Source organism: Athene cunicularia, assembly GCF_003259725.1.
Source record: "Athene cunicularia isolate RWA chromosome Z unlocalized genomic scaffold, athCun1 chrZ_part2, whole genome shotgun sequence".
NCBI lineage: Eukaryota > Metazoa > Chordata > Aves > Strigiformes > Strigidae > Athene > Athene cunicularia.
The window spans coordinates 12827072-12854364 of record NW_020799143.1 but is presented as its reverse complement, the minus strand read 5'-3'; the positions used below and the strand labels follow the sequence as shown (position 1 = coordinate 12854364).

General features: G+C 38.7%; 1 protein-coding gene across 1 annotated transcript in view; it reads left to right on the top strand.

The window, feature by feature from the left end:
- The window catches only part of DAPK1 (death associated protein kinase 1), a 92163-nt gene extending 65336 nt beyond the window's left edge, over window positions 1-26827 (top strand). Inside the window, exons 16-26 of the mRNA XM_026866040.1 lie at window positions 1054-1251; window positions 2197-2394; window positions 5707-5805; window positions 10749-10826; window positions 13562-13784; window positions 16077-16265; window positions 17995-18192; window positions 20746-20884; window positions 22055-22175; window positions 23660-23848; window positions 24433-26827. Coding sequence (XP_026721841.1) covers window positions 1054-1251; window positions 2197-2394; window positions 5707-5805; window positions 10749-10826; window positions 13562-13784; window positions 16077-16265; window positions 17995-18192; window positions 20746-20884; window positions 22055-22175; window positions 23660-23848; window positions 24433-25665 — 2865 coding nt within the window. The 3' untranslated portion in view covers window positions 25666-26827. The remainder of the gene's footprint in view (window positions 1-1053; window positions 1252-2196; window positions 2395-5706; window positions 5806-10748; window positions 10827-13561; window positions 13785-16076; window positions 16266-17994; window positions 18193-20745; window positions 20885-22054; window positions 22176-23659; window positions 23849-24432) is intronic.
- The last annotated feature ends 466 nt before the right edge of the window (window positions 26828-27293 follow it).

Genomic DNA, 27293 nt, shown 5'->3' with positions numbered 1-27293 from the left:
GAGAAAACATGAAAGAAAAGGCTTAATAGAAAACATCCATTTGACCCAAATTTAACTGTGTGGGGGAGTTCCACAAGTACTGCATCCTCTAGGACTACCTTTATATTGTTTAAGTCAAGGGACCAGAGGATGGGCTGCTTGACTAATTCCTCAGATTTTTACAGAAATCTTGAATACAGTCAAGTTGTCTACTATTATCATCATTATTTGTCTCTTCACTGATATTTGCCAGGTGCATAAAGGATATCTCATTTCTTAGAATTTCATAGAATGACTTTTCTGGTGGGTTGTAATCCTCCCAGCTTTTCAGTGGACTACTTTCAATACCATAATTTTGTAAAACATTTGAGCTTCTTAATGCTGTTCCACGTAACTTGTTAGGAAGTACAAGGACATTGAATGTGAATATTTTGAAGCTTCCTGGGTTTAAGCAAAAAAGCAAATTAGAACTTCAGTCACAACTGAGCTCAAAATGCCTGTAGTTTCAAATGCTTGTTGTGATGCATGTTTAAAGAACTTGGGTTTCTAAATACCTAAGTCACTGCCTACACTCCTAAATCATAAGGATGTGCTTTTTGAACATGATAAGCAGAGTGATCTTCCTCAAACCACAAGTCTAGGGGGATTTGCATCTCCTTAGTGAAGCAGTCTGTTTTAAATACTGTATTAGTCCCTCAGCACACAGGATGTAGAAGTTGTTTATGAATGAGGATCAGTTTTCAGGTGAGAGAACCAAGGTAGTTAGCTTCAGGAGCACATCTAAACTAAAATTGCTGGCATAATAGATAGTTTTATGGTGAGAAATATGGATTTTTAGAACCCAGGTAACAGTGAAAATCTGGTGTGTTACCATAATCACTTGGTATGTCAGCAAGAGTTATTCTTGCTTTGAGAACATTAGCATTAGAAATTATGGCATTTTTTCATAGAGCTTACTTAGTAGACTGTCTTTCTTCTTTTATGTCATCTTCCTCTCTTTCTGAATTAAGCTAGGGAATTGTTCCTCCTGGCATTTGGTTCAGCTCTGGGTTTTTTTGTTTTCCTTGTTAATAGGAAGAAGAAACACCACTGCATTGTGCAGCTTGGCATGGCTACTACTCTGTTGCTAAAGCTCTCTGTGAAGCAGGTTGCAATGTGAACATTAAAAACAGAGAAGGGGAGACTCCACTCCTGACAGCATCTGCTAGGGGTTACCATGATATTGTGGAATGCTTGGCAGAACACGGGGCTGACCTTCATGCAACAGACAAGGTTAGTTTGAGTTCCTTTTGGTCAGGAATTAAGTCCAGAGATCACAGGTGTCACAGAGCTGTCTCTCTGAATTGCTTCATTTGAATGCTGTAAGCCAGCATTGTTACCATGATACAGGTTTTCTGAGCAGTTCACACAGAGACTGTTGATGATTGCAGTAGTCTTTAAAGTTGCCCACTGATTATTTTTCCATGATTGGGTTTTTGCTGATTCATTATCACTCAGTTATCACCTTATGAGCAATACTCTGTGAAAAATGGCAGGAACACTGGATTCTCTAATTGGCAACAAACTATTAACTTACAAGGAGAAAAAATGGATTTACTCTTTGCCCTTGATTCCTGCAGGTTGGATAAATCACACCTGTTTCCAGTAAGCTAAATTCGGACTGTTTAAAAATGTAACTATTTGATTCAGAATCATTTTTCGTCTTTCATGGTGTAATTCCAACAAACAAGTTTTGCATTTCAGTGCTTGTACTTTTGGTATGCTTGTCCTTTTCAGCTACCTTTTATTGCTGATAGTTACAAAACAGCTATTAAAGCAATTTCAGAAAAATGTTTTTGCTTCTAAAAGAATTAAATTGATTTTTCCAGTCACATTGTCTCTTAAGTTGTTCCACAAAGAAAGGTCTGTCAGTAAACACTAGAGTGGTTTACAATATTCACCTGGTTGTTACAGCTGGTCACTCTCACCTCCTAGGGAAGTTGTCAGTAGAGAATGTGTATTTGCATTTCATCCATTCCACTGCAGTGTCCAGTGGCTTAATAGAAGTTTGCTTTCATCCTATAGCTTTTGTTCTGACAGGTACTGTGCGTCTTGCTGCCCCACCCTCAAAAAGGGGGGCAAGGAGATGCCCCCAGTTATGAAATTACTATGACTTTGCAGAATGCTTTGATTTTTAGCATTATGAAATCTCAGTTACTACCTCACTTGTGTTTTCAGGATGGTCATATAGCCCTACACCTTGCTGTGAGAAGATGTCAAATAGACGTAGTCAAAACTCTCATCAGTCAAGGATGTTATGTAGATTTCCAAGACAGACATGGCAACACTCCCTTGCACGTGGCCTGCAAAGATGGGAATGTTCCTATTGTGATGGCACTCTGTGAAGCAAGCTGTAGTATGGATGTAACTAATAAGGTAAATGGAATATGGATACTGAACTACTTTTTCTGATAGCTCACCCATGGCATTAGATGACCCTTTCCGGTTCTCTGATATGAAAAATATTTTTCCTCTTAGTTTTTTATCTCTTAAAGTGGCCAAATGCAAAGCATTAAATGACTCACCATGCAGATTTACCTGTTTAATAGGTGATTAAAGACCCATGAAGACAGAGCCCAGGTGAATTACAATAGTGTATTTTTCCACTCAACTCTAAAGTTGAAGTATATGCTAACCTTTCCTAGCTGTATAGCTTTGCTTTGTGCTGATTATATCTAGGCCCTGAAGAACAGATGAAATGCATTGCTTCTGGCCTTGATGTGATTTAGGAATAATAATTTATATACAGAATACAAGACCAGTACATTTTTATGAAAATCTGCTTTGAATTCTTCCAAATTACATGCACTGTCATCTAACAAGGGATTTAACTGTAGATTCTATTCCTGGTTAGAAAAATAAGTGTCATATTGGCTGGTTTATGTTTTTCTGCATTGAGTTGATTTATTAAAATAAATACTAATCAAACATCTTGGAATAGAATAGCATTAATTTATATATTAAACAAGTTGTCACTGGCAAGGTACAGGAAGTCTCAGAATTGAAATGTTAAATGAAGTCAGCAGTCTGAGTAAGGTACTTTTTGGGAGCTTTTTTATTGCTCATTGTTTCACAATTGTAGAAACACTTGGTGAACTTTATAACCTTGAAAATGTTGATTCCAGTGCATATGGCTGGATTAATCACAATTAAAAATGTGAACTCTCCATAATTGTTGTAAGCACTTTCCAAAAAGAACGTCTAATAGTCTTTCCCTAAACTCTGAGATACTAGTGCTTTGTTTGCTTATTCTGTTGTGCTAGTGCTGCTGTGTATGTGATAACTGAATGCAGTGCTTTACAGGTTTAACATTCTGGCTTTGCTCCTAGAGATCTTTAAGAGAAAACTAAGCTGTTTTCAGGAAACTTCCCATTGATTGGTTTGAATATGTTAGAACCACTGGACTCTGCTGACAGGCTGCGGGGCTTTAGGGCTTGATATTTAACTACGAATGTCTTTCTCGGCCCTATCTAGATTTTATATATGCTTTAAAGTTTAAAAGTTACTCATAGGAATCTTTATGTTGCTATCTGCAATTTGTTTGATTCAGGTGTCATAACTTCTTTATTTTTCTGGTAAAGTACATATTCTGGAATAACATTTTGCTAGTTAGCACTCACATTTATTACCAAAGCACTGACCTTTTCTGTATTAGCCAGCTGAAGAAAATTGTGGGGCTTTTGGCTTGGGGGTTGTCCAGTGCAATAATTTCTGCTTTCTGTAATTAAAATCATCAGCTGCCAAGTGAAAAAACTTAAAATAATGAGCTCCCTGGTATTGCCTCTGAGTTTAAACCTGATTGACTAGACAATTAAATCCAGATCCACAGCTGAGAACACATTTTGGGGAAGGTAAGTTAATGTAGCACAATGCTGGATTAGCACATCCTTTCATAGTGAAGAATGCTGAGCTGGGATCAGTGACCTGACTAAGCATGCTGTGGAAAAAATAATCAGTCTTCAAGTGGTCAGTAGGGGCAGAATCAGGGCTGCAGAAACTCTTGTTACGGTTTGAGTCCCGTTACTTTTCTAGAGTCATGTATACTAGAGTGACTTTTCAAGTGATTGTTATTTGAAAGGATGAGATTGAGTCTTATCAAATAGAAAATCTATTTCTGCTGGTCCTCTTCGGTAGCCCTATAATGGCAGTACGTTAACATAACCATTTATCCTTGGTCCTCACATCTGGCATTGTCCCACATGTACATAATACTGATGGAAGGTAGCGTTTGTTTCTTCCGCAGACTGTGTGCAGTAGGACATCATACACAATTTATTTAGAATCACAGAATCAAAAACTGAGTCCAGCTTTAAACCTAACACTGCCAAGTCCACCACTAAACCATATCTCTAAGTGCCACATCTACACCTCTACCATGTCTACACCTCCAGGGATGGTGACTTAACCATTTCCCTGGGCAGCCTGTTCCAATGCTTGACAACCCTTACAGTGAAGAAACCTTCCTAATATCCAATCTAATCCTCTCCCAGCACAACTTGAGACCATTTCTTGTTGTCCTGTTGCTTGCTACCTAGGAGAAAAGACCAACACCCACCTTGCTACAACCTCCTTTCAGGTAGTTGTAGAGAGCGATAAGGTTTCCCCTCAGCCTCCTGTTCTCCCGGCTAAAAAAACCCAGTTCCCTCAGCCACTCCTCACAGGACTTGTGCTCTAGACCCTTCACGAGCTTTGTGGCTCTTCTTTGGATGCACTCCAGCACCTCTGTGTCTTTCTTTCTTGTACTGAGGGGCCCAAAACTGAACGCAGTATTCAAGGTGCAGCCTTGATGCATGGTGCTGAGTACAGGGGGAAAATTACTTCTCTGTACCTGCTGGACACACTATTTCTGATACAAGCCATGTTTCTATTTGAGTTGAGGTGTAGGGTTTTGAGGAGCGGTGTATCTTTTCTGAAAGTTAGCTTTGCTTTCAAATATTTTTGGGGAAGTGATTTTGTGAGATTGTTCCTGAATGTAGGGTTGAAACAGGGAGAACAGTATTTGAAAGCATGAGAACACATGAAGTTAATAGTAAAAGGAGTTACAAGCAGAAAATACATGGTAGTGGTAGTTGTAACAGTAGTTGCTGAACATGGAAGCCCAGAAGTGGATGTCATGAGGACCTGTTGCCAGTGGAGAGATTCACAGGGAAAAGCAAAAACTCGGGAAGCAGTGCTTACAGTACTACCCTCAGTAAGCACAGATTCCTCCAGGCTGACTTCTTGTATTCATCCCTTTTATTCCTTTGTGTTGAAGAGGGAGACTGCGGATACGTAATCCTCAGTAACACTTGGATTGAAATAGAATCCAGAGCTTTGAAGGTTAAGGATTTAGTATTGCTTAAACAGGATAATATTTAATTGAGCAAAATGAGATTAAATTTACTGGGAATTAGAGAGACATTCTCAAATATAACCAAAAAACCTCTAAATCATTCCTTCACAATTTGGAGGAGTTGTTGATTAGACATAAAATTGTTTCCTGTTTTTTAAAGAGTCAGTCTAGTCTTTGTGTTTAATTGAGCTTTAAGCAGTTATGCTTAAGCTGTAATCAAAAAACTTTTTCTTAGTTTTTCTAAGACCTGTGCTGTGTATCCGTATGTACAATTGTACAATATGTTTAATTATTAGTCATAAAATTTGGAGTGAAGTTCTTTGACTTATGTAATGATACTTTTTTCCCTGTGTTAGTATGGGAGAACACCTTTACATCTGGCAGCAAACAATGGCATTCTTGATGTTGTCCGATTCCTGTGTCTTACTGGTGCCAGTGTTGAAGCTTTAACTTCTGTAAGTATTGAGAGGTACTGTTATGCTTCTTGCTTCTGTGTTGGATAATAGGAAGCAAACTCATTTCAACTTGTTCCATACTTATAACTGATTTTGAAATTGATTAAGGTACAGTATAGCTACCATGTCATTTGCACCTAAGAACTTCTTTACCTAAGAATTACTTATTAGCATTGTGTTTTCGGTGGACTTCTTAATGACAGTGGACAACTGTCATTAAGAAGTACATCATTTCACATCACATATAGTTACTGTACAAATGCATGTATCTTGAATGTTTGTCTTGCTTTCAGGGGATTAAAAAGTTTTATTTTCGTGGTGGGAGCATTGATGAATGAACTAGCATGCAAGTATCCTTGTAAAACAAATCATTTATGTCAGATCAGTCAGCACCACTGCTTCCAATTAGCACCACTGAAGGTATTTTTCATTCTTGCTAAGGGAAGAAACATCCTCCTAGCTGACACAGCTGCAGCAGGAATGAAGTGTCCTTCATCATGCACACCTCATACACACATGATACATTATAGGCATCATACACACCATTACCGTGTTTTGAACAACCTAACCATCATTTATCTTCAGATCCATTGGATCAGTTTACATTGCCATTCACCCTAACCAATGCATTCTGCTCAGAAGTAACTATTGTTCTGTATGTTGAAATCTTGTTGTGATTAGATTTTAAATCCACGTTTCTCAAAGTTATTCTCCTAACAAAGTATACCTGAGACAGCTGAATGGAGTGAAAAGGGGTAAAACTTCTGTTTGCCTTACCCATTCAGTAGAAAATACAATTGGTTTTGTTGTTTTCCTGCACATTTAGCACCGTGGCTCTTTCCTCTGACCGTGTGTCTTATGTGGCAGGAGAATGCCAGTGAGCTTGGAATTGTTGTTTAAACAAGTTTAGTATCTAAAAATGACATTTTGATAACTACTAGATTGTAGATTGTCATGTCCCCTATTAATCAATAATAATGGAATGTGATGCACTGAATTTTGTGGGGTGTTTTACAGATTTTCCTATGTCACTTGTTTTTGTCCTTTTATCATTTTATTTTCACTACTGCATGCTGTAGAGATAAGATATAACAAGAAGGTGATGGGGGAATTCTTGAGCTGTATCACTTCGTTTATGTCATGATGGCTGTGTTGGTATAATTGTCTGGGTGGACCCTGTCCTTCCAAGATAAAAGTACTTTTTATCTCTTCAGTTTTGATCAGTTTGAAGGCTATAACGAAGTAAATCATGCTGATACTAAACCTGGCAGGAGAAGCAGACTGAATATGCATATAACTATCCATTATTCCAGCAGTGTTGTGGCAGAGAGAAGGGCAAAGGAGAACAGGAAGGGAGGATGTGTGGTGATTTTAATAGCATTTCAGTTGCATTAATTTGCTAGGTGGATGTTAAACTGATATGAAAAGTCTTATTAACAGCTGTTTGCGAGCCAGTGCAATAGAATTAATTACCTTTTTCTTCTCTCAGAATGCCACTTCTGAGGAGTTAACTTTTTCAACACTGCTAAGTAACTAGGTTGTAGTATGACTTCCCTGCCTCCTCCACAGGCTAAAGCCTATTTTAGGACTAGTTTGATTTTTAATTTGATGGCATAAATGTTAAGTGAACTTAGGAAGCCTTACGCTCCTGGAGTATACAGTATTTTCAGTGGTTGAATATTGGCCAAAAAACCTCACATTGTGCTCACATACTAGCTGGCACCATGTTCTTGCATGTTCTTGGTTTCTCACAGAAGTTTCTAAAATTGTACAAAGTTTAAAATAGTCAGATAACTGTAAAATTTTGTATGGTGATGCTTGCAAATGGCCAGTTAAACTTGGGACCAGCTTTTGCAAGCATAAATGTCTGATTTGCACAGAGGAGCCAGTCAGCAATTATGATGAAATACACAATTCAGCACCAGGTGTGAAATATGCTTTCATGCATTCTGTAACCAAGCCCTTCTCAGATGCCAGCTTTCCTTACACATTTCTATTCTAGTATATAAATACCCTGTAATGTTCAATGAAACATGAATAGGAAAATAACTTGCCGAAAACGTTTTGCTATTTTGCTTGTATAAGTATTTTCTAATTCTGTTGTGCTCTACAGTTTATCCTGCTGTGGACATTCAGAGAATTAAACAACCTCATTTTGTTCACAATTTTGGCAAAAAAAGGGAACTTTGTTGTGTTAATTTCTTTTTTTTTGCGGAAGCAAATGCTTTTTCCACCTGTTAATAAATTGAGCTTCCAGATCTGAGTCTGGATTTTCAACAGACACGTGAATTGAACTGCTAGCATCTGTCAGTGTAAACATCTCAAAATGCTTTACTGGGGTAAATTGGACCTAGAGTTCTTTCTGTGATACTTGTTGCTTCTTGCCAGTGATCTGGTGTACCCTTCACCTATTCTACAGGCCTTTCTGCCTGTCTTGTTTACTGTGTGATCTGACGAACATGGACTTCAAAAAGGGTGCTTCTCAGGCAATGCCCTTGTTAAGGCATTGCTGCATAAGGGAAGGTGAGCTGGGAACCAAGAGTAAACAAACAAGGCAAGTAGGGACAGTGTCCTCACCAACAAGGGCCCAGTCCCACAGTACGCAAGCAAGGCAAGCAGCACAGGTCCAGTGATGGCAACCAGCTTTAGTGAAGAGTCTGGGCTGCAGGACAATGAGGCCAGGTCCAAGGTTAAGTCAAGATCAGGAATTGGGCTCAGTGACCATGGTCAGCCAAGTGTTCAGTGACTGCTAGGCAAGACCATAGTGAAGAGATAGGTTCAAGGTGAAACCTGGAAGTTAGGGGCTGGGTCAGCAGGATACAGAGGCATATAACTGCAGTGTTGCTTAGGTGAGGACCAAGGGCAAAAGCCTCAGCCTAAGAGCAATGCCTGAGTAAAAGGTAGCGTAGAAGCCCTTGATAGGCCTTCTTTTCTGGTCTTTTTCCTTCACAGCAGTCTGAACCAAGATCAGGCAGCTGTATCAGACTGTTAACAGGTAGACTTGCTCTGTGTATACATCTGCTCAGGCTTCTAGCAATTTGAACCATTTCTGTTGCCATTTTTCCAGTTTTGGGAGTAGTCACCTCCATCCCATTATAACCATGCTCACTGATTAGACTTTGGCTGAGCCACCGCTATCCACAATCCTTGCTAAATACTCACCAGGTGGTTATTTCCTTTGTGTTTGTGCCCAAATAGCTGTGACTGAGCTAAACAAACTGTGTATCAGAGTACAGCTATTTAGCCAAAGCAAGGCCTGAAGTCAAAACAAGCCTCCATGGAGTAATGAGACACTGCAAGCAAGGGTGTCAAGTTACCCAAGCCATGCCAGGGCAGTTGTGGCATAGCCGTCGAGAGGTTGTGGGACCTGCTCTGATTCAAAGGGACAGTACCCGTGCAGGAATCTTTTACTGCATATGTGCTTGGTGCTGGAGTTTGCCAGGCCATCCCCAGTCTTACGTTGCAACAGGAGCATGCTGTGCTCTGCAAGAATGCAGGGTCAGGCTATAGCAGTCCTGCTTTGGACTTTAGAGAAAGTCAGAGGTTTGGGGATCCAGGAAGAATTCATGTTTCAGGTTGGTGAAGGCCACATCCTGTTACCACAGGGATCCTCAGGAAGGGGATCAAGGAAGGGGATCACTTTATTTGAAAGTTTTGAATTCCCCTGGATGTGCCCAAAACTGGAAACTTGAGAAGCACCAGGCTAGCTACCCAGCCAGTATATCACTTTTCCTCTCCTACATCAGGGACTCAGAGTTAACTGGGATTTTGAGGGTAGGGTCAGCATAGACATTCCTCCTTTTGATACATTTCTCTAAGGAAAATTAATTTTTAAAAATACATGCAGATGTTTCTTTACTAAAGTTGCAGTTGTCAACTATGGAAGGAATGTAAGGGTAAGATACTGGTTGATTTAGTCAGTTCACACCATCAACTACAATTTTGGCCGTTTCTGATGTTCTGTTCCTGTTTTGTCTGAATTACCTGAAGTTCTGAAGTATGTAATAACTTTTATGGAAACCTGAAAATGGTTGTTGTAGGTGGGCACTCAGTTGTCAAAGATACTTATTTCATATGTAGGGATAATAATTACAGTAAGCTCAGGAACTAAAGACAATGCAGGTTTTACATTAAAAACTAGTAAAATTAAAGATGGAAACTCAGGAAACCGATCTTAGTTTTCTAGTACTACTTCTTAATAAGTGAAAGCTCTTTCCTAAGAGAGTGAAAGAGCTCATGGATTAGTTACCTGTTACCAAAATTGAAAACAATACAATAATGTAAGAGCAAAAGTAGTGAGCAATTTTTATTTCATCTTTTATAACACTAAACTTCTGACCTGTGAAACATGGGTAGTTAAATTGGAAGACCAGAATGCTGGAGGCAGCTTTGCTTCTCCTTTCAAATTTTATTGATTCAATTTAAACCACATCCCTTACAATGTTCTTGCTTTCTGGAAACCTCCAGTGACTGATCTGCCACTGTCATTCTTTATCCATTAATAAAATTCACCTGTTATTCATGTGAGTGAAAATATGCTGATGTGTCCCCTCTTTGTGAACTGTTTAAACTTCTAGGTCTGTAATATCTAGAAATGGCTATCCATCCTCCAATTTGTGAGAAGAGGAATTCAGATGGGGAGTAGTGGCATCACTCTCAGATATGGAATTCAAAGTATCTTGGCATCCAGATACCAATTTGTGAAAGAAATGCCATTGTTCTGCATAGTACCATATTTTTTTAACAATTTAAAGAAAGAGGGATTCTGGTGTTGGTAGTTGCTCCTGGTTGTTGTTTTTGGGGTTTTTCTCCCTATTTCATTTGCATCTGACAGCAGTTCTGTTACTGCCTTGAGAAGCTGAGCTATGTTGCATGTGACATGTTGGTGGGTTTTTTTGTGGGCAAAAGGAAGGAACTTCTGCCAATAATTTTTGTTTTAACAGGATGGGAAAACAGCAGAAGACCTTGCCAGAGCAGAGCAGCATGAACATGTAGCCAGTCTGCTTGCAAGACTTAAAAAGGTCAGGAATGCATGAATTTTAACTGAGGTTTTCATATTATTAAGATACCAAGAAAAGTCTTACCGTGGGAAATCACATAATAAGATATTCATGAAAGCCATTCTGAAAACCTGTTGCAAAAATCTGTACTGGAGTGGTGTATCTTTTTTTTTTTTCCATGTTTTTAATTTGAAATTATGCTTCCAGTTAAAGATAGCACGTACATGTTAAAAAAAAAATGGCTACACTAGTCTGCACCACTAATCTGTTTTACCCTGTTTCTGACAGTGCCTAGCAAAGCATCTAAAGTGTTTAGAAGAAACTGGAAATTAAGCTATTAAGAATTAGCAGATCTGACAAGAGAACTTACTTCCCCACAGTTTAGCTAGATTAGGGTTATGAAGTATCAGGGGTTTGGAATAGCTGCACATGTTCTCAATGTCTTCTTTTAATTCTACAATTTTCTTCAATTTCAGAATCCCAGACAACTAAATACAAAGTTGATCTGGGCTTGTTGTAAGGCACTAAGTCTGACACATCTGATCCACATTGATTATTCTGGATGGGCAATGTCACTCATGCTGTGAAGATTCAGGGACCACTTGCCTGGCAATTGCAGGCAAGACCCATACGAATTAAAACAATCCTGTTTTAATTATGCTGATGGATCTGTGGAAAAGTGAAATAAATTACCATTTCAGAGTAGCAATAGAAGATGGTTTGTACCAGGCATTGCCAAAGTGAAAGTAGAATCATGTCCTTTAGTCCTGCCAGTACGTCTATACTTGCTAGGATTGTAAAATACATCAGTGAAGAGGTCAAAATGTGCCACAAAGTTCAGGATTCCTTTGCAGTAATAGCTTTTGTAAGCTTCTGTAGTAACAGGATCCGTTCTGCATGGTTGTATCCCCATACCAAACCCTTGCCTGTGTCTGCATGTTGGTGGATAAATTTGTGATTTAGTCATGATGTAAATATGGAACTAATACAAGTTGACCTAGAACAAAAGAGAGGTCAGATAAATCTCTTCTGAAAGAGATGTTAGTAGCTCTATCTTCTTGATAGAACACTTAGTTATTGAAGGCCTGCTTTTATATATATATATATATACACATACATATATATATATATATATATATATGGGGAAAATGTATGATAATTATATACTTGATCAGAGAATCTGATCAATTGAAATTAATAAATTACATGAAAACACTGGAAATATTCTAGTACTACTCAAAAAGGTCAATACCATCTAGTACAGATCGTACCTGACACTTGCTTTATTTTCAGTGCTTGTGGAGGGTTTTGTCCCTAATAGCAGATGGGGAACCTACTGCTGTAGTGGCTCTCGGAGAGGATTCAGTATTAGCCATGAGGGGGTGCAGTATTTGCATTGTGACTAACTTATCTAATAAATGCTTTTTAGCAAGGAAGGAACTAAATTATATGCGCTCCTATTTCTGTCAAATTTCTCATCTTAATTGCTGCATGCTTATAATTTTGGGGGGCTGTAGGCTCTTGTTTCATGACTCATCCCACATATTAAATCAGTGCAAATGCAGAAAAATAGAGCATCTCTCTCAGCTCCAAATGGGGGAATGAAGGAGGGAGAGATGAAGTTAGTTCCATTGCCCTTCCACCTTTCTGCTGTATCTGTGTTTCCTTGAAACAGGTCTTTACGTGGTGAGAGACACTTGGTTAGTTTGCTGTCCTGCACTGCATCCCCTTGTTGAATTGATTTTCCAAGCTCTGTTTGTGTGGGAAATAATGCATCCACGTCTGATTGCCTCTTGCTGGGCAAAGAAGAAAGATTTGATTTGTTCATTCCCAACTCTGTCTTTGGCAGAAACAGAAGTAGTATCCTCAGATACTACAAGACAAGATACAGAGGAGTAATGGGGAAGCTCAAAGTGGAAAGGTCTTCTGTAGGAGTTGTGATTGGATTTGAGGAAGGCCTATGTAGGAGGATGAGATTGCAGCTGTGGAAGAGACAATGAATGTGCACAGAGAGTAAACTGTGAGAGGAGAACTGAGTAGGGAGCCAGATCTATTGAGGCTTGGGATTAAAGAGGGAAACCAGTCTGGAAAATGTACACTTGTAGTAGAGGGGTAAAAAAATGGAAGGTGAATAGTATATAAGAGGGTTTCTAAGGTAAAAAGAATAAGAAGTGCAAGGAAAGAAGAGGTAAGTGGTCTGGGAAAAGGAATATTTACTATGAAAAGAACTGAAGTGGAAAATAAACAGAACTGGATGAGGGGAGGAGGGAGAGGGAAGAGGAGAATTCTCCCAGATAGGAGAAGTACAGAAAAAGTTAATGTAAGGAGTTTCATGTAAAAATTGAGGTTTTGGATTGCTCATTTGATAGCTGTCACTGCAAAATTCTTAAATGCTGCATGTCTATTATATAAGATCATGGACATTGTTTATCCTACTGAGACTGACAGGCAAGGAGAACGGATACTGAAAGAGGATAGTTTTTCTTCCTTTGTCCTCTCCATCAGACATCAGAATACTCCCATTCACTGATGTTGAACCTGAAGACATGTGTGATTTTCATGGAGCCTCAAGGGGACTCTTGAGAGCAAGCGGTCAGCTCTGCCTTGTCTACCTGTCCCTGCCCTTCTGCCATTAACTGATCACTTGCATGATGAAATAGAGGAACTGATGCAGATGAACACCAACCTGGCAAGGTTGTTGGGAGGCAGAAGTTCCCTGCCACAAGCTCTGATTTCTTCTTTATGTTGAATTTCAGGATACATACCGGGGGATTTTTATCCAGCAGCTGCGACACATGCAAAATCCACAGCCCCGGATCAAACTGAAGTTGTTTGGACATTCTGGTGCTGGGAAAACAACACTGGTGGAGTCCCTAAAGTGTGGCCTGATACGAAGCTTTTTCCGAAGGCGTAGGCCTAGACTCTCCTCTGCAAACTCAGCCAGATTTCCCCCATCTCCTCTGTCTTCCAAACCTTCAGGTATGACTTCAAAACTGTAATGTTTGAATGAAAAAACATTTTCCTCTTAAGTCTGTAGCTCTTAAGAAGGAGCTGTTGTCTGCACTGCAAAAGACAGGACAGGCTAAGCATGTAAGAAGCCAAAGCGAAGTGGAGATGGCATTGACTTCTTTGTGCACAGGCTCGTACATAAAGTAAGAGCAAAGAGAAGCAGCAGGTGTGGAGGGTGCTGGAGTGGTGTAAATTTTTGTTTACTCACATGCTGCATAAATGGACTTGGAGAGTGGAGGAGAGGACTTGTGAACGCTGACATTTATTTTTCACAGAAAGTCCTAGGGTATGAATGCCAGCGTCATGACCAGATTCCATGGTTGTGGTTTTGGGGGTTATGTTTTGTCAGCCTTTTTGTTTGATAAACTCTCTGCAAAATTGAAAGATGTTGCTGCATCTTTATGTGATCTTTAATAACAAAGGGTTCAGAACTCTGATGCCTAAGAGTGCTTTTCTGTAACATACAGGAATGGATTAGGCCACTTAGAGGTGTCTAAAATTGTCTCAGAACAAGGTGAAAATGGAGATTTTCTAAATTGAAGTAAATTTGTGCAAATAATAGGGAAACTCTGCCCATGTAGCACCAGTTAGCTTGTGTGAAGCGGGAAGAGCTGCAGGATGTGGAGGAACTGGCTAGGTTTACACTTCAGCATGTGCCCAGCTTTGGAAGAACCCACAGTTGTGGCAGAAGATTACTGGAGAGAGTAGTGAACTATTTGTCCAGGTCCCTGTTCTAACACTTGAGAGGCCGCACAGTTTATACAAGCTAAGAAGGCACTTTGAGGATGTTTAGAAGTAGTCTTATTATGTAAGTTTTAGAAGGGGTCAGGGTTGCCTTTTTCTTTAAAAACCTTTAGATAATACTTGTAGGTTTATAATTCATTAATTTTAAAGTAATATTATGATAGCACTAGTATTAGCTTTCATCTCTACTTTCTCTCTAGTCACCTGAGGAACCTATAAGGTACTCAGAGTGGCTTAACAGGACAAGATACCTGGCACAGAGGTTTTCACTGCATTTTCTGTTTACTTAACACAAGGGGCTTACATCTGTGCCAACAGAATAAAGAAATTAATTAAATTAATCAGAAGTTCTTGATTTATTTATCTTAATTTACTGTGTTATACAAGGGGAGATAAGTCACTCAAGGAGTATCACTTCCTGGAGGCAGGGTTTTTTTATGTTTGTTGGTACCAGAACCAGAGGATAGGTGTGCTCATACCATCATAAAATCAGACAAGCCTGCCAGTCACATTGGCAAGTTATAGAAATAATGGTGAATTTGAAGCATACACTTGAAACATGTGCAGTTCTGTGCAAACAAAGCTTTTATGGCATTGGTTTAATTTTTGGAGTTTTAGTTTTTGCTTGTTTCAGTATCTGTTCTTTTTGGATGAAAATCAATATGTAATGTCTAAATAATGTTATGGGTTGAGTGACATAATGAGACAAACATTTAAACCACAATTTGGTCTATACTTCATCATGTGCTAAGGTTTGCTTACAGTCTGTAAAAACAAGTATGTGAATTCACCATGTATTTACAACAGCCAAAATTTAAATATTAGAAGATCAAACATGAAAGTATAGTTTTACAGCTGACAGGTAGTTTCTATATTAAAACCCAAATATTGGAACTCAGCACCTAGTGGAAGAAAGAAATCTTTACTTTTCCCACTAGATGGTGCAAGTCAATTAAAAAACCCTTCTGTTTCTCATTTACTCTTAGGGAATCTGAATTGAGTGTAAACTAAACAAACTGCTTATTAGTAAAATAACTTTGGTCAAGGGCCTGCTTTTCAACCCCACCTACCCAGAAACAGTTGTTACACAGTGGTATTTTTATCCTTACTGGCAGGAATCAACTATATGAGTATGTACCATTTCCAAACCAATAAAAATAGTCCATGTCATGAAATTGTAGACCTTGGCTAAAAAAGGAGTGTATCTTTCCAGTGTAGAAGAACTTCAACTATTGAAACCTTCCATTCCTAAATCATGCAGGTTTTTTCTATGCTTCTTCCACAGTGGTATATCTGCTGAAGTGTGGTAAGTGCTGTATGGAATCATTTAAATATTTTCCTTTTCATCATTCAGAATAAAGATGTAGTTGTCTATGCTTACAGCTTGGTAGTAATTTCCTTTCTTTGAAGAGCGTTTTGGGTTCTTAATCAGCTTTTATGCCTTGCATACTTATTTTGAAGTTATCTGGTTGTGATTTTCACATGGTTTGTAATCTCATTTTCCTTTCCCTGACCCAGTTTCAGTAAGCATTACGAATCTTTATCCTGGTTGTGAAAATGTCAGTGTGAGAAGCCGTAGTATGATGTTTGAGCCAGGCCTGACCAAAGGGGTATTAGAAGCTTTTGTAACACCTGCTCATCACTCTCACTTCTCTGCTGATGACCAGTCCACCAAGGCCATTGACATTCAGAATGCCTGCTTGCACGGTAAGCAGAACCCTGGGCTGGTGTGTTTAATGCTGCAGGACAGTGCCATGTTACTTGTTTTTTAAAATAAAAACAAACAAGCAAACAAATCTGACTTTGTATGGTAGTGACTGTGGTTGAGAATCAAACACTGATGAGGTTTGGTATGTTTAAGCAGAAAGTAAATACGCATAGTAATCACTGTGTCAGATCCTTACAGGATCACACAGAAATGTTTTTGAGGTGAATAAGTGGCGTGGGCCAGAGAAAGGAGGGATTTGGTATAATAGGAGTGGATTGGCAAACCAGGTACTAGTGTAAAGGTACCCACACTCTATGTCCTTTGGGGATTTTATCAGATTTAATCCGGTCCAACAGACCCAAGTATCCTCACCATTTATGTGGCTGCCAGCTATATGACAGACCTTCTCACCCTGTGACAGGGCTGGAGCGTATCTGGTGAGCGGAGCTTCTGATTTAATGTTTTTTTTGCAAGGAAGCTAACTGCTCTGCAATTGAAAACAGTTAGAGGGGTCAGTCAGAGAAGTTGTCAAAAGTACATATATGGCTTCTGACTGTGAAGACCATACAAATAGTGTATATATACACCACCAGCCATACTAATCGTTACATAGGGGGTAAGGTCTCTCACCATAGGTTCTCTTCTTCATAAGGAAAATGTCCTGCATGCCTAGCAGCTGCAGTTTTGATGCTGAGTTAGGATTAATCAAGATTCTGTTTTGGAGAGAAAAGCCTATTTATGAATGCAGTATATGTACACTAACACATGCAGTGACAAAATGCTTGTCCTGGATGCTGAAGAGTATGCCATGTAACTAAAACTTGTTCTTTGTCTGGGCTAATTTCCTCTTTCAGTGTAATCTGAAACCAAGTCAAATTCTGCAGTGAAATTCTGCAGCAGGCTGTCAGAAGGGGTTTCTTTCTCTGTGCTGTCTTGATAGAGAATAAAAGTACATACATGGATGAACTCTGAATAGCTGTACTCAAAACAGCAATCTGAGGTTTCTGGCTGCTTCTAGAGGTTTGAGGTGCATCTTAATCAGAATTTATTTAAATAGAAGTGGTACAAGTGCAGTGGACTTCACCCTAATCAGATGGTGCCTTTGGGAAGTGCCATGTAGTGCAACATACTAATACTCCTCCCACCTGAAGCTAAAGAAGATGGCAAAAAGAAGCACAATACCGTTGGGATCCTTAACATGGTGATTCTTTAGTCTTGGCTTCGCAACGTGATGCAAATAGTACAGTTCTGTAAAGCATAGTGTCATTCTTTGAGAATGTTCAGCTGTTTTTAATACCAGTGGTGGCATGTTAAGAGGAAAAGTTAATTAAAATGTTGAACTTTTTTCAATGAGCGAGAAAATGGGAGCCATTATTCTTGTTTTTCAAGAGAAACACAAGATCCAGTGCTGTTGTGCCAGACAAAGGCCACTTTAATGTGTCAGGATGCATGCATTTAACACACAGGTGCTTCGTCTGACATCCAGCTGCATGTCCTAGAGAAGTGAATGTGAGAGAGGAACAGACCCAACTTCTCAGCCTCTCAGACTGACTGAAACCTGTTCCCTTTGTTCATGATTGCATTTGCAGTCTTGCTTTCTCATGTGCATACAGTTTATCTTTGTAAAAGTTTAAATCAGATTAACTCTTGTTTGTCTTTCCATGACTGAAAGATGCCTCATGCTTACTGACAAAGTGTGATCTCTTCATCCGTTTGTCTGTTTTTCAGGAGTTGGTGACTTCAGTATCTGGGAATTCTCTGGGAATCCTGTGTATTTCTGCTGTTATGATTATTTTGCTGCAAACGATCCCACTGCAATTCACATAGTGCTTTTTAGTCTTGAGGAGCCTTATGAAATCCAGTTAAACCAAGTGACCTTTTGGCTCAGTTTCCTGAAATCACTAGTCCCAGTTGAGGAGCCAATAGGTATGCTCTTTTGCCTGTTAATGAAATATTAGGAGACTGTAGGATAAAGCTTCTTGTGTTTCTCTGCAACTTTGCACATCTTCCATGTTCAGTGCTGTTATGTGTCTTCATTCCCATGTATTCAAACAAACTTTACACAGGGTTTCTTAGAGAAAGGGAATCTTATCTGTGGAACAAGCCTGGAGTTGTTCCACCTCTAACTAAAAAGAGTCATGAGGTTCATGACTCTTGTGGCACTGGGATTTACATGGGTAAATGGCAGATGAAGTTTTATGTCAGATAAGCTGTGTGGAAAAGTGTTTTAAAGTGTTGGTACCATGTAAAACCAGTTTTAGACACTTCGATTAAATTCTACTTATATCTAGGCCCAATTAACAGTGTTTCCAGCATAAATTAGTCTTGTCAGTAAGAACAGAACAGCACATGATGTTACCTCTCAGTACATGCAGCTTTAACTAGAGTTATATTTGGACTTCAAATATGTTAAATGTTTTGGTGCATCAGGGTGTACAGAAACCAGTATTTCTAGTAAATTTCACTTCACATATTCTCAGACTTCGTACAGTTTTTAAGTAAGTTTAGTTAGTATTCAAGCTTTCTAATTAACTGAAAGTTACTTGGCAGGCATGCAAATTAGTTTAAATCACTTTTCACTTAGAAGGTCTGTAGATCTAGGTATATGTAACCATGTAAGTTGTTTGTGAGCATTAGTCTGCAGACTGACAATTTTGTGGACAAACCAAGCTCTGACATGTGTCTTGGTTCTATGAACTGAAATGTTACTCCAGCCAGTTGATCTAACTTAGCACTCACGGACACTTACAATGCTGCTGCGGACTCACTAGACAAACATATCAAATACTTACATAGTACAAAGAGTATTTCCCCTCTCTTCTTGTGTTCTGCTTGATTCTGTATGCATTATCTCAGCCAGACAATGATGAACCAAGTCAAACCTTCAGTTTTAAATTCAGGCATCTTCATGTCTTTCATGTTCCATTTTAGATCAAATCACAGGATTATCAATATGAGCATTTGGATCTAACTGACATGAAATTACTGTAAAAGCTCAGACATTTGCAGAAAAGTATCAAAGTTGAAAATACAGTTAATTTGGAATTGCTGAAAGCTTTTCACAGCTCTTCAGTCTAGCGAGGAAACTTTATTCTTGGTTTGACTAAGTTAGAATTTAATTGTTTCTTTTTGCTTACCTAATTGTCAGCATTATTCAGATACTTTGCTTAAATCAGTGTTTATACTGGTCAGCTCAATATGGGTACCCATGCATTTTTGTGCTGTTACAAATCTCTAAAGTAATATGTATCCTAATATCTTATGAGGAGCAATTGAAGGAGCTGGGGCTGTTTAGCTTGAGGAGGAGAAGGCTGAGGGGACACCTCATCCCTCTCTACAGCTACCTGAAAGGACATTGTAGAGAGGTTGGTGCTGGTCTCTTCTCACAGGTGATTAGTGACAGAACAAGGGGGAATGGCTTTAAACTGCAACAGGGGAGGTTCAGACTGGACATTAGGAAAAAATTTTTCACAGGAAGAGTGGTCAGACAGTGGAATAGGCTGCCCAGGGAGGGTCGTTTAGATGAGTTGTTGGGGGATATGTGTAGGGGAGAACTTTGTAGAGTAGGGCTGATGGTTGGACTCAATGATCCCAAGGGTCTTTTCCAACATGAATGATTCTGTGATTCTGTGTAGTCACTGATGTTAGCAGAAGACTTAAACTTGTGGAATTACTTACCAGTTACTTTATTTAAGTCCTTCAGCTGCCACCCCCCACCCCGCCCAAATATTTACTGTTACAGAGGTTTGAGAAAATGTGGCTATTTATGAATTAATCAAGATTGTGTAGCTCTTAGTTGATAAAAACTGAGCAATGATGTAAGCACATTTCTCCCATGTGAAGTTTTTTCAGACTAAAACAGCAGGATTGCATGTATTGTCTTTTTAGAAAAGAGTCTAATGATGTCTCCTCCTTTTTGGAAGATCAGTTTGAGAAAAGATTGAAAATTCTGTTCTGTACTGTCACCTCATTGATGCCATTTGTATTTCTTTCTCATTCTTTTTCATGGTTTCTGCCAGGCTTTCCTACTTAACTCTCACCTAAGTGAGAGGTCATTGTTTGTGTAAGTACTGCAAAACAGCATTCATACCAACATATGAATGTTGTAGACATTTTGTATTCTACTTACAATCCTCTACTCTGAACCTGTAGTATTAATGACCATCAAGAGATGATGAGAAACCCTTTCAAGAAGCTGTTCTTTTTGGTTTTCCTCCTGCTATCATAGTTTGTAGTTAATAGATACATCGATAGTGTTATTGATTAATGTTTTTGTTAAAACAATAAAGTCATTTAATGTTAAATAGCCAAAGCGCCAGTGGTGTAAGCACAGTATGGCTATGCTTAGAGTTGGTAAATCCACGGCCAGAGTGATTGGTGTGAAGAATGTAAAATGTATTGCTACTTTCCCCACACAGTAAGAAAGCCATCTCCATAGGCATGTCTTACAGTGAGGGAGTGCTCTTGTTTCTCTTTTAGCATTTGGTGGAAAGCTGAAAAGTCCCCTGTGTGTTGTTTTGGTCGCCACACATGCTGACATAGTAAATCTTCCTCGGCCTGTTGGGGGAGAGTTTTGGTATGACAAAGACATGTCGTTATTGAAAGAAATCAGGAACAGGTAAGTGGTGACTGTATTTATATGTAGTGTTTAAACATGTCAATGATAAAGATAAATTACTGAAATGCATAGGAATATGTAAAATATTTTTATGTGCCTTAAGCTTTATGATACTATGATACTTTCAGTACATTCAGGAAGCTTATGCAAAAATTTAAACATTTATCTGTATTACAGTGAGTAAGATGCCTTAAGTGAGCTGAAGTGAGCCAAGTGGTGCAAAAATTAGTTGAGGCTTAGGAAGTCTCACCCTGTAAACACTGGCATACATCTAAAGGCTGGTGGCTGCCGTGTATCTAATGTCTTGGTGCTCAGGTCTTGCAACAGCCTTAGCAAAGTGGGTGGTTCTCAGCTACAAACTCTTGGGTGCAAAAGAGGAAGCTTTAAAGGAGAGCCACTCTTTGCTCTGAATTGATTTAGGATGGGTAGGAAAAACACAGGTACTCCCTACACTGTTTATGAAGAGCTTGATGTTGTGGAGTCAAACAGGTGACAAGGTCATCCAGGAATTGACTAGAAGTTAGGGAAACTTCTAGCCTTCTTTAGCAAATGTTTGGAGAGCATGCTAATTGTAGGTGTAAATAGGGAATTTTTCAGGAACATAGTATTGTATAAAGTAACAAAAATTTATATTCACATTGAACATTTAAGTGGCTAACATGGTACGAGGAACCATCTATACCTGTGAACATAGACACTTGCCTAGACTGTACAAGAAACAGATATAGGAATTCCAGCACAGTAGTGACAGGGCAGTATCTTAAGCAATTGAAATAAACCAACAGAAGATACCTGTGTGTAATCTTTGGTGTTGGGATCCTTTTAAATGCAAATTAGTCCAGAGCTAGGAAAACAGGTACATGCTCTCAAGCGAAGGTGGTTTTGTAATTACAAGTCCTGTGACGGAATTATAATTTTCTTATGTGTCTTCACCCTTCTTTCATAGGAAATACAACAATTTTCTCTCAATATTCTCTGTTTATTTTCAAGAAAATAGAGCAGCTATGTTGTCTACGCTTATAATGTATTTTAGCATAATCAGTACTTAAACTTTTCCATCATTCCTTGAAGAAAAATAATTTGTGTAATTTAAGACTGAAGTACAACTGGATTAAGAAATAAAACTGGATTTGGAACTAAGTAAATAATAGCTCACTTCTTCTCTTTTAGATTTGGAAATGATCTGCACATTTCAGACAAGTTATTTGTCTTGGATGCTGGAGCATCTGGGTCTAAAGATATGAAGCTTCTCCGAAATCACTTGCAAGATATAAGAAGCCAGATAATTTCTGTAAGTAATGTCTAATGGTCTGGGTTGGGCCAGCCAAAATGTGAAAACATTCTGTAATAATTTACTGTAAACTTAATACTTACATTATGAAAATGAGAGCAACAAGTGCTGTTCCATTTTTTTAGCAGCATGCATGACACATGGTGATAAACAAACTCCTGACAACAGAGATTCAGTAAACATTTTCAAAATTGTAGGTGTTTTTTACAGGTCACCAAAATTATCTCTCTTGACAGGAGACAAGATTTTCAGTTCAAAGTTACAGTTTCGTATTTTGAATTGACAGCAATTGTATTCCAGCATTGGCCCTTCTTTTTTTTGTTTGTTTGTTTTTAATCTTTTTTTTCAATCAGCATAGTATTAGAGAAACTGAATATACTTCAGGCAAATAAGCTTTTTTGTAAAAAAAAGACAAAAAAAACACCTGAGTAGAACAGTTTCTTCAGCTGTTAGAAAGATAATTCCCAATAGAGATGTGTGAACTGAATATACATTAATTTTTTAGTGCACTTTTTTACTGAAAAGGATGTGCTTGGAGTTGTATATGTATGTGAAACTGAAGGTAAAATAGCCATGGTTTGATGTTACCACCTGAAGCAATCCACAGAGACTTCTGTACTAAGGGTGACCAACTTCAAGTTAGGTAGCCTATGCTAAATGGATTTAAATTTCTTCATATCAAAGGCCCTCTTGTGTGACACACCAGTAAAACTTTCTGCAGCTAGTTCTGATAGGTATTTGTTAAAAAATTAATTAAAAGTGAATGTGTTGCTGAGTTCATTCTATAGATCAAGGAAATAGGTTCCATTTTATGCAAAATTCGGCCTATTTTATGTTCGCCATGAGATCTTAATATAAGCTTTTCTTCTCTCACAGAACTTAATCATAGCTGTGGTCACTAGCTTGAAATCTGGAGGGCTATGATGCATGAGAAGTGCATGCTGTGGCCTGAGACTGTAGGTTGAAGGCATCAGTGATGTCCAAGACAAGCAGTAGATAAAAGTACCATCTTCTTACCTGGTACCCTGCTGTCTCACCTATTGAAGTAAATTGATCCTGTACAGATACTGATGAGTACAGATTTTAATGTTGGCAAATTTCTGAAATAAAGATTAACTTCTAGACTCATGAAGGCAATTGATACATTTTGAAGTCACTGTTTCAGGTGGTCAGCACATTTGACTGGGCTTTGTTCCACATGTCGGTTCCCTTTGTAATCATGGAAAGTTTGCTTATTTCAGAAAAAAAAAGTTGTTTCTGGAATTCACTTTATTAAGAAAAGGTAGCTCTCATGGCAAGCGAATGCCAGATGGAATAGTAAGGATCTATCACAAGGGGCACTCTTCAGATGTGAATATACATCATGAATGCGTTAGACCTTGTAACCTCCATTTAAAAAAAAAACAAACACAAACCCCACAGTAATAGTACTGTATTGTCAGCAGAGTAGAATTACAAATGGGTGTTTTCTGTGCTTTTGTAAGACTTGTCCACCTATGACTCATCTGTGTGAAAAAATAATCTCCACACTGCCTTCATGGAGAAAAATGAATGGACCGAACCAGCTGATGTCTTTGCAGCAGTTTGTGTACGATGTACAGGAACAGCTTAACCCCCTAGCAAGTGAAGATGACCTACGGCATATTGCGCAGCAGTTGCACAGCATAGGAGAAGTAAGTGTTTTATCTAAATTGCATCTTCTTATTAGCAAGGTACTGCTCTGATAGGATATTGTTTAATGAGATTTAAGCACATGTCTATTTTTTCTCCTCCCTCTTAAGACATCATAAGTAGAGACTGGTTAATAATGGTTTTTTATCATTATTGTCTTGTGGCTCCTATTTCATTCAACATTTCTTTGAGGTAGTTTATTGCTACAGTTGTAAGAATATAAAATACCCAGAAAGGGTAACTATGCTATCAGTTTAATTGAGGTAGTGCTTAATGTGTTCACTGATTATGAGAAATTTATGTGTGTCCATTAGAAATTGAATTGTAGGATTTTGCATATGTAACTTTCAGGGTGTGGCTAGGCTTTACAGCTGTTGGACTCTAATGGCTTTGCTGCTAGTGGAAATCAAGAACAAGATCTGCTCTTTGATCTGAATACTTGCAAGAAATTAAAATGCACTGTTTGTTTTTATCCTGCCAGCAGCGTTAATTAAATGACTGGGTCAGTAAGTTAGGAAGGAGAGAACACAGGGCATCATCTTGTACTTTGCAAGATGTAAATAGTAACTTTCATATTTATAAACAGATTAACATTATGCAGAGTGAAACTGTCCAAGATGTTGTGCTTCTGGATCCCCGCTGGCTCTGTTCAAATGTCCTTGGAAAAATTCTGTCAGTGGAGAACCCAAAAGCCCTCCATCACTATAGAGGTCGGTACACTATAGAAGACATCCAGCGTCTGGTGACAGATAGTGATGTGGAAGAACTGATACAGATTTTGGATGCCATGGATATTTGTGCAAGGGACCTTAGCAGTGGAGCAATGGTGGATATTCCTGCTCTCATAAAGACTGACAATCTCCACAGGTCTTGGACAGATGAGGAAGATGAGGTGCTAATTTATGGTGGTGTTAGAATCGTTCCTGTGGAACATCTTACCCCATTTCCTTGTGGAATTTTTCATAAAGTTCAGGTGAATCTCTGCAGGTGGATTCATCAGCAAAGCACAGAGGGAGATGCTGATATACGTCTGTGGGTAAACGGATCAAAGATTATGAATCGTGGAACTGAGCTTTTAGTGCTGCTGGTCAACCATGGTCAGGGTATAGAGGTTCAAGTTAGAGGACTGGAAACAGAGAAGATCAGGTGCTGTTTACTTCTGGATTCTGTATGCAGTACCATTGATAACTTAATGACCACAACCTTACCAGGCCTTCTGACTGGGAAATACTACCTTAGTCCTCAGCAGCTGAGGGAACATCATGAACCAGTAATGGTCTACCAGCCTAGAGACTTCTTCCGTGCACAGAGTCAAAAGGAGACATCACTGACTAACACTATGGGGGGGTATAAAGAGAGCTTTAGTAGTATACTGTGTTTTGGATGTCTTGATGTCTACTCCCAGGGAAGCCTAGGAATGGATATTCATGTTTCTGATCTGAATCTGCTTACCAGGAGAAAATTAAGTCGACTTTTGGATCCACCTGATCCTATGGGCAAAGATTGGTGCCTTCTGGCCATGAATCTGGGCCTCCCTGATCTTGTTGCAAAGTACAATACAAATAATGGAACACAAAATGACTTTCTTTTGAGCCCAGTCCATGCCCTTCTGCAGGAGTGGAGTAATGCTCCTGAGAGCACTGTAGGTATTCTAATGTCTAAGCTAAGGGAATTAGGTCGCAGAGATGCAGCAGACTTTTTACTAAAGGCATCTTCTGTATTCAAAATAAATTTAGATGCTAATGGTCAAGAGGCTTATGCTTCCAGTTGCAACAGTGGCACATCTTACAACTCAATTAGCTCTGTAGTGTCACGGTAAGAGCAGGTGTTTCACATGGACATCTTTTCAAACTGCAGAAAGGATAAAAGATACAGTGCAAGAGCTTCTGTGCATTTTCATTTATGAGGGTTTTTGTCAAAGGATCTTTATTCTCCAGCACCACTGTTTTGTGCATAAACTTCCTACTTCTAACTGGAATTGTTGCTCTTTATTAAAAAGGCTTATGTACTTCTGGTGGTTTAAAATTATTCCTGATACATAATGTGCTGCTTAATACTGCCACTTAACTGGAAAGTTTTAACTTTTGGATTACATACTGCAACTGTTTTATAAAATACTTTGATTCTCCCCGTAAAAGGTAGGGAGATAAGAATAGCACATATTACCTGAAATGTGTATTTCTTACACCCTTTTTTTTTCATCATGTCCTGTGCTTAACATATTTTTTGTATTTGTAAGGAAAGAAATCCACTATTTGTAGTCAATCTGACTGAATTTAAAACCACATTGTTTATAGCTGAAAAAGCGAGTGCCTTTTGCTGAAGGGAGGGTGCAGTTGATTTGAATGACCCTGCTGGAGTAACAAGAACACGCTACCTCTGTTTCACTTAAAATTGTCTGCATGCTTATCATTGCAAGTGGTGCTTGCCTTTTAATTTTTCCCGCACTTCTAAAACATTGGTGATGACTCACGCAGAGCATTCTTGTGCCAGTAATATGGGTAGAGACATGTGATACCTAATCAGCATCAATTACAGTCAAATCATAATGTGAAAATCTCTTGAACTTGCCAATTATCATGCTTCATTATTTCCATGCACCTCAGGTAAAAGTTCATATCGTTTTAGAGTTCAAAAAACACAAGTGTTGGATACTGCAGAATAATATTGTATAGTTGTCAGTTGTAATTTGTGTATAACAGGTTTTCTATTTTAGATCCTGCATTACTTACTTCCTGTACTTGAAAACTTTCATGGGGATAAAAACAAAAAGGAAGCAAGGTTTCTTGCAGTGATAACTTTGAAATTGATATGAGGGAATATGACCCATTCTCTGTTCTAAAAAGCATGTAATTTTAATGGTGCGATGTGTGTTTGTTTATATATATTGTATGTACATATATTAATACTATTTTTTCCTTAATCTCGCAATGTAGTAAAATTTTGAAGGATTTTTTTACAAATAAACCGCTGCTTGTTGCGTCCTTGTTGTTCATATTCTGTAGCTGAAAGGGAGCAAAATTTCTTTTTTCCTTACAGTCACAATCTTTGAGAAGCAGTGCCTGGCTGCAGAAGTTCTGGGAACCTCCTTCACTTCAGGGGGATTTCTCAGTATGCTGGAGGAATATTTATTTATTTATTTATTTACTGCAGAGGTGATTCCTCTGCAGCAGAGGGATTTGCATTCATGTCAATAAATGGCTAGCCAGTTTTGCTGCATAGCTTTTCCTTTGTGTTTTTTTTCACAATGGATACCAAAACAGCAAATGCAAGTCTGTCATCAGGAATCCTCCAGATTATGCTGTGTTGCAAAGGGGAAGAACACTGCTTTCAGAGCCTGTGCTGTGTCCTTTACATTAAGGATCCCTCTATCACACGGGGGACTGTGCTGCTGCTGTTAGTTTAAACTCTCAGCATCACTCACTAATAGCTGCACAGTCTCTGTAT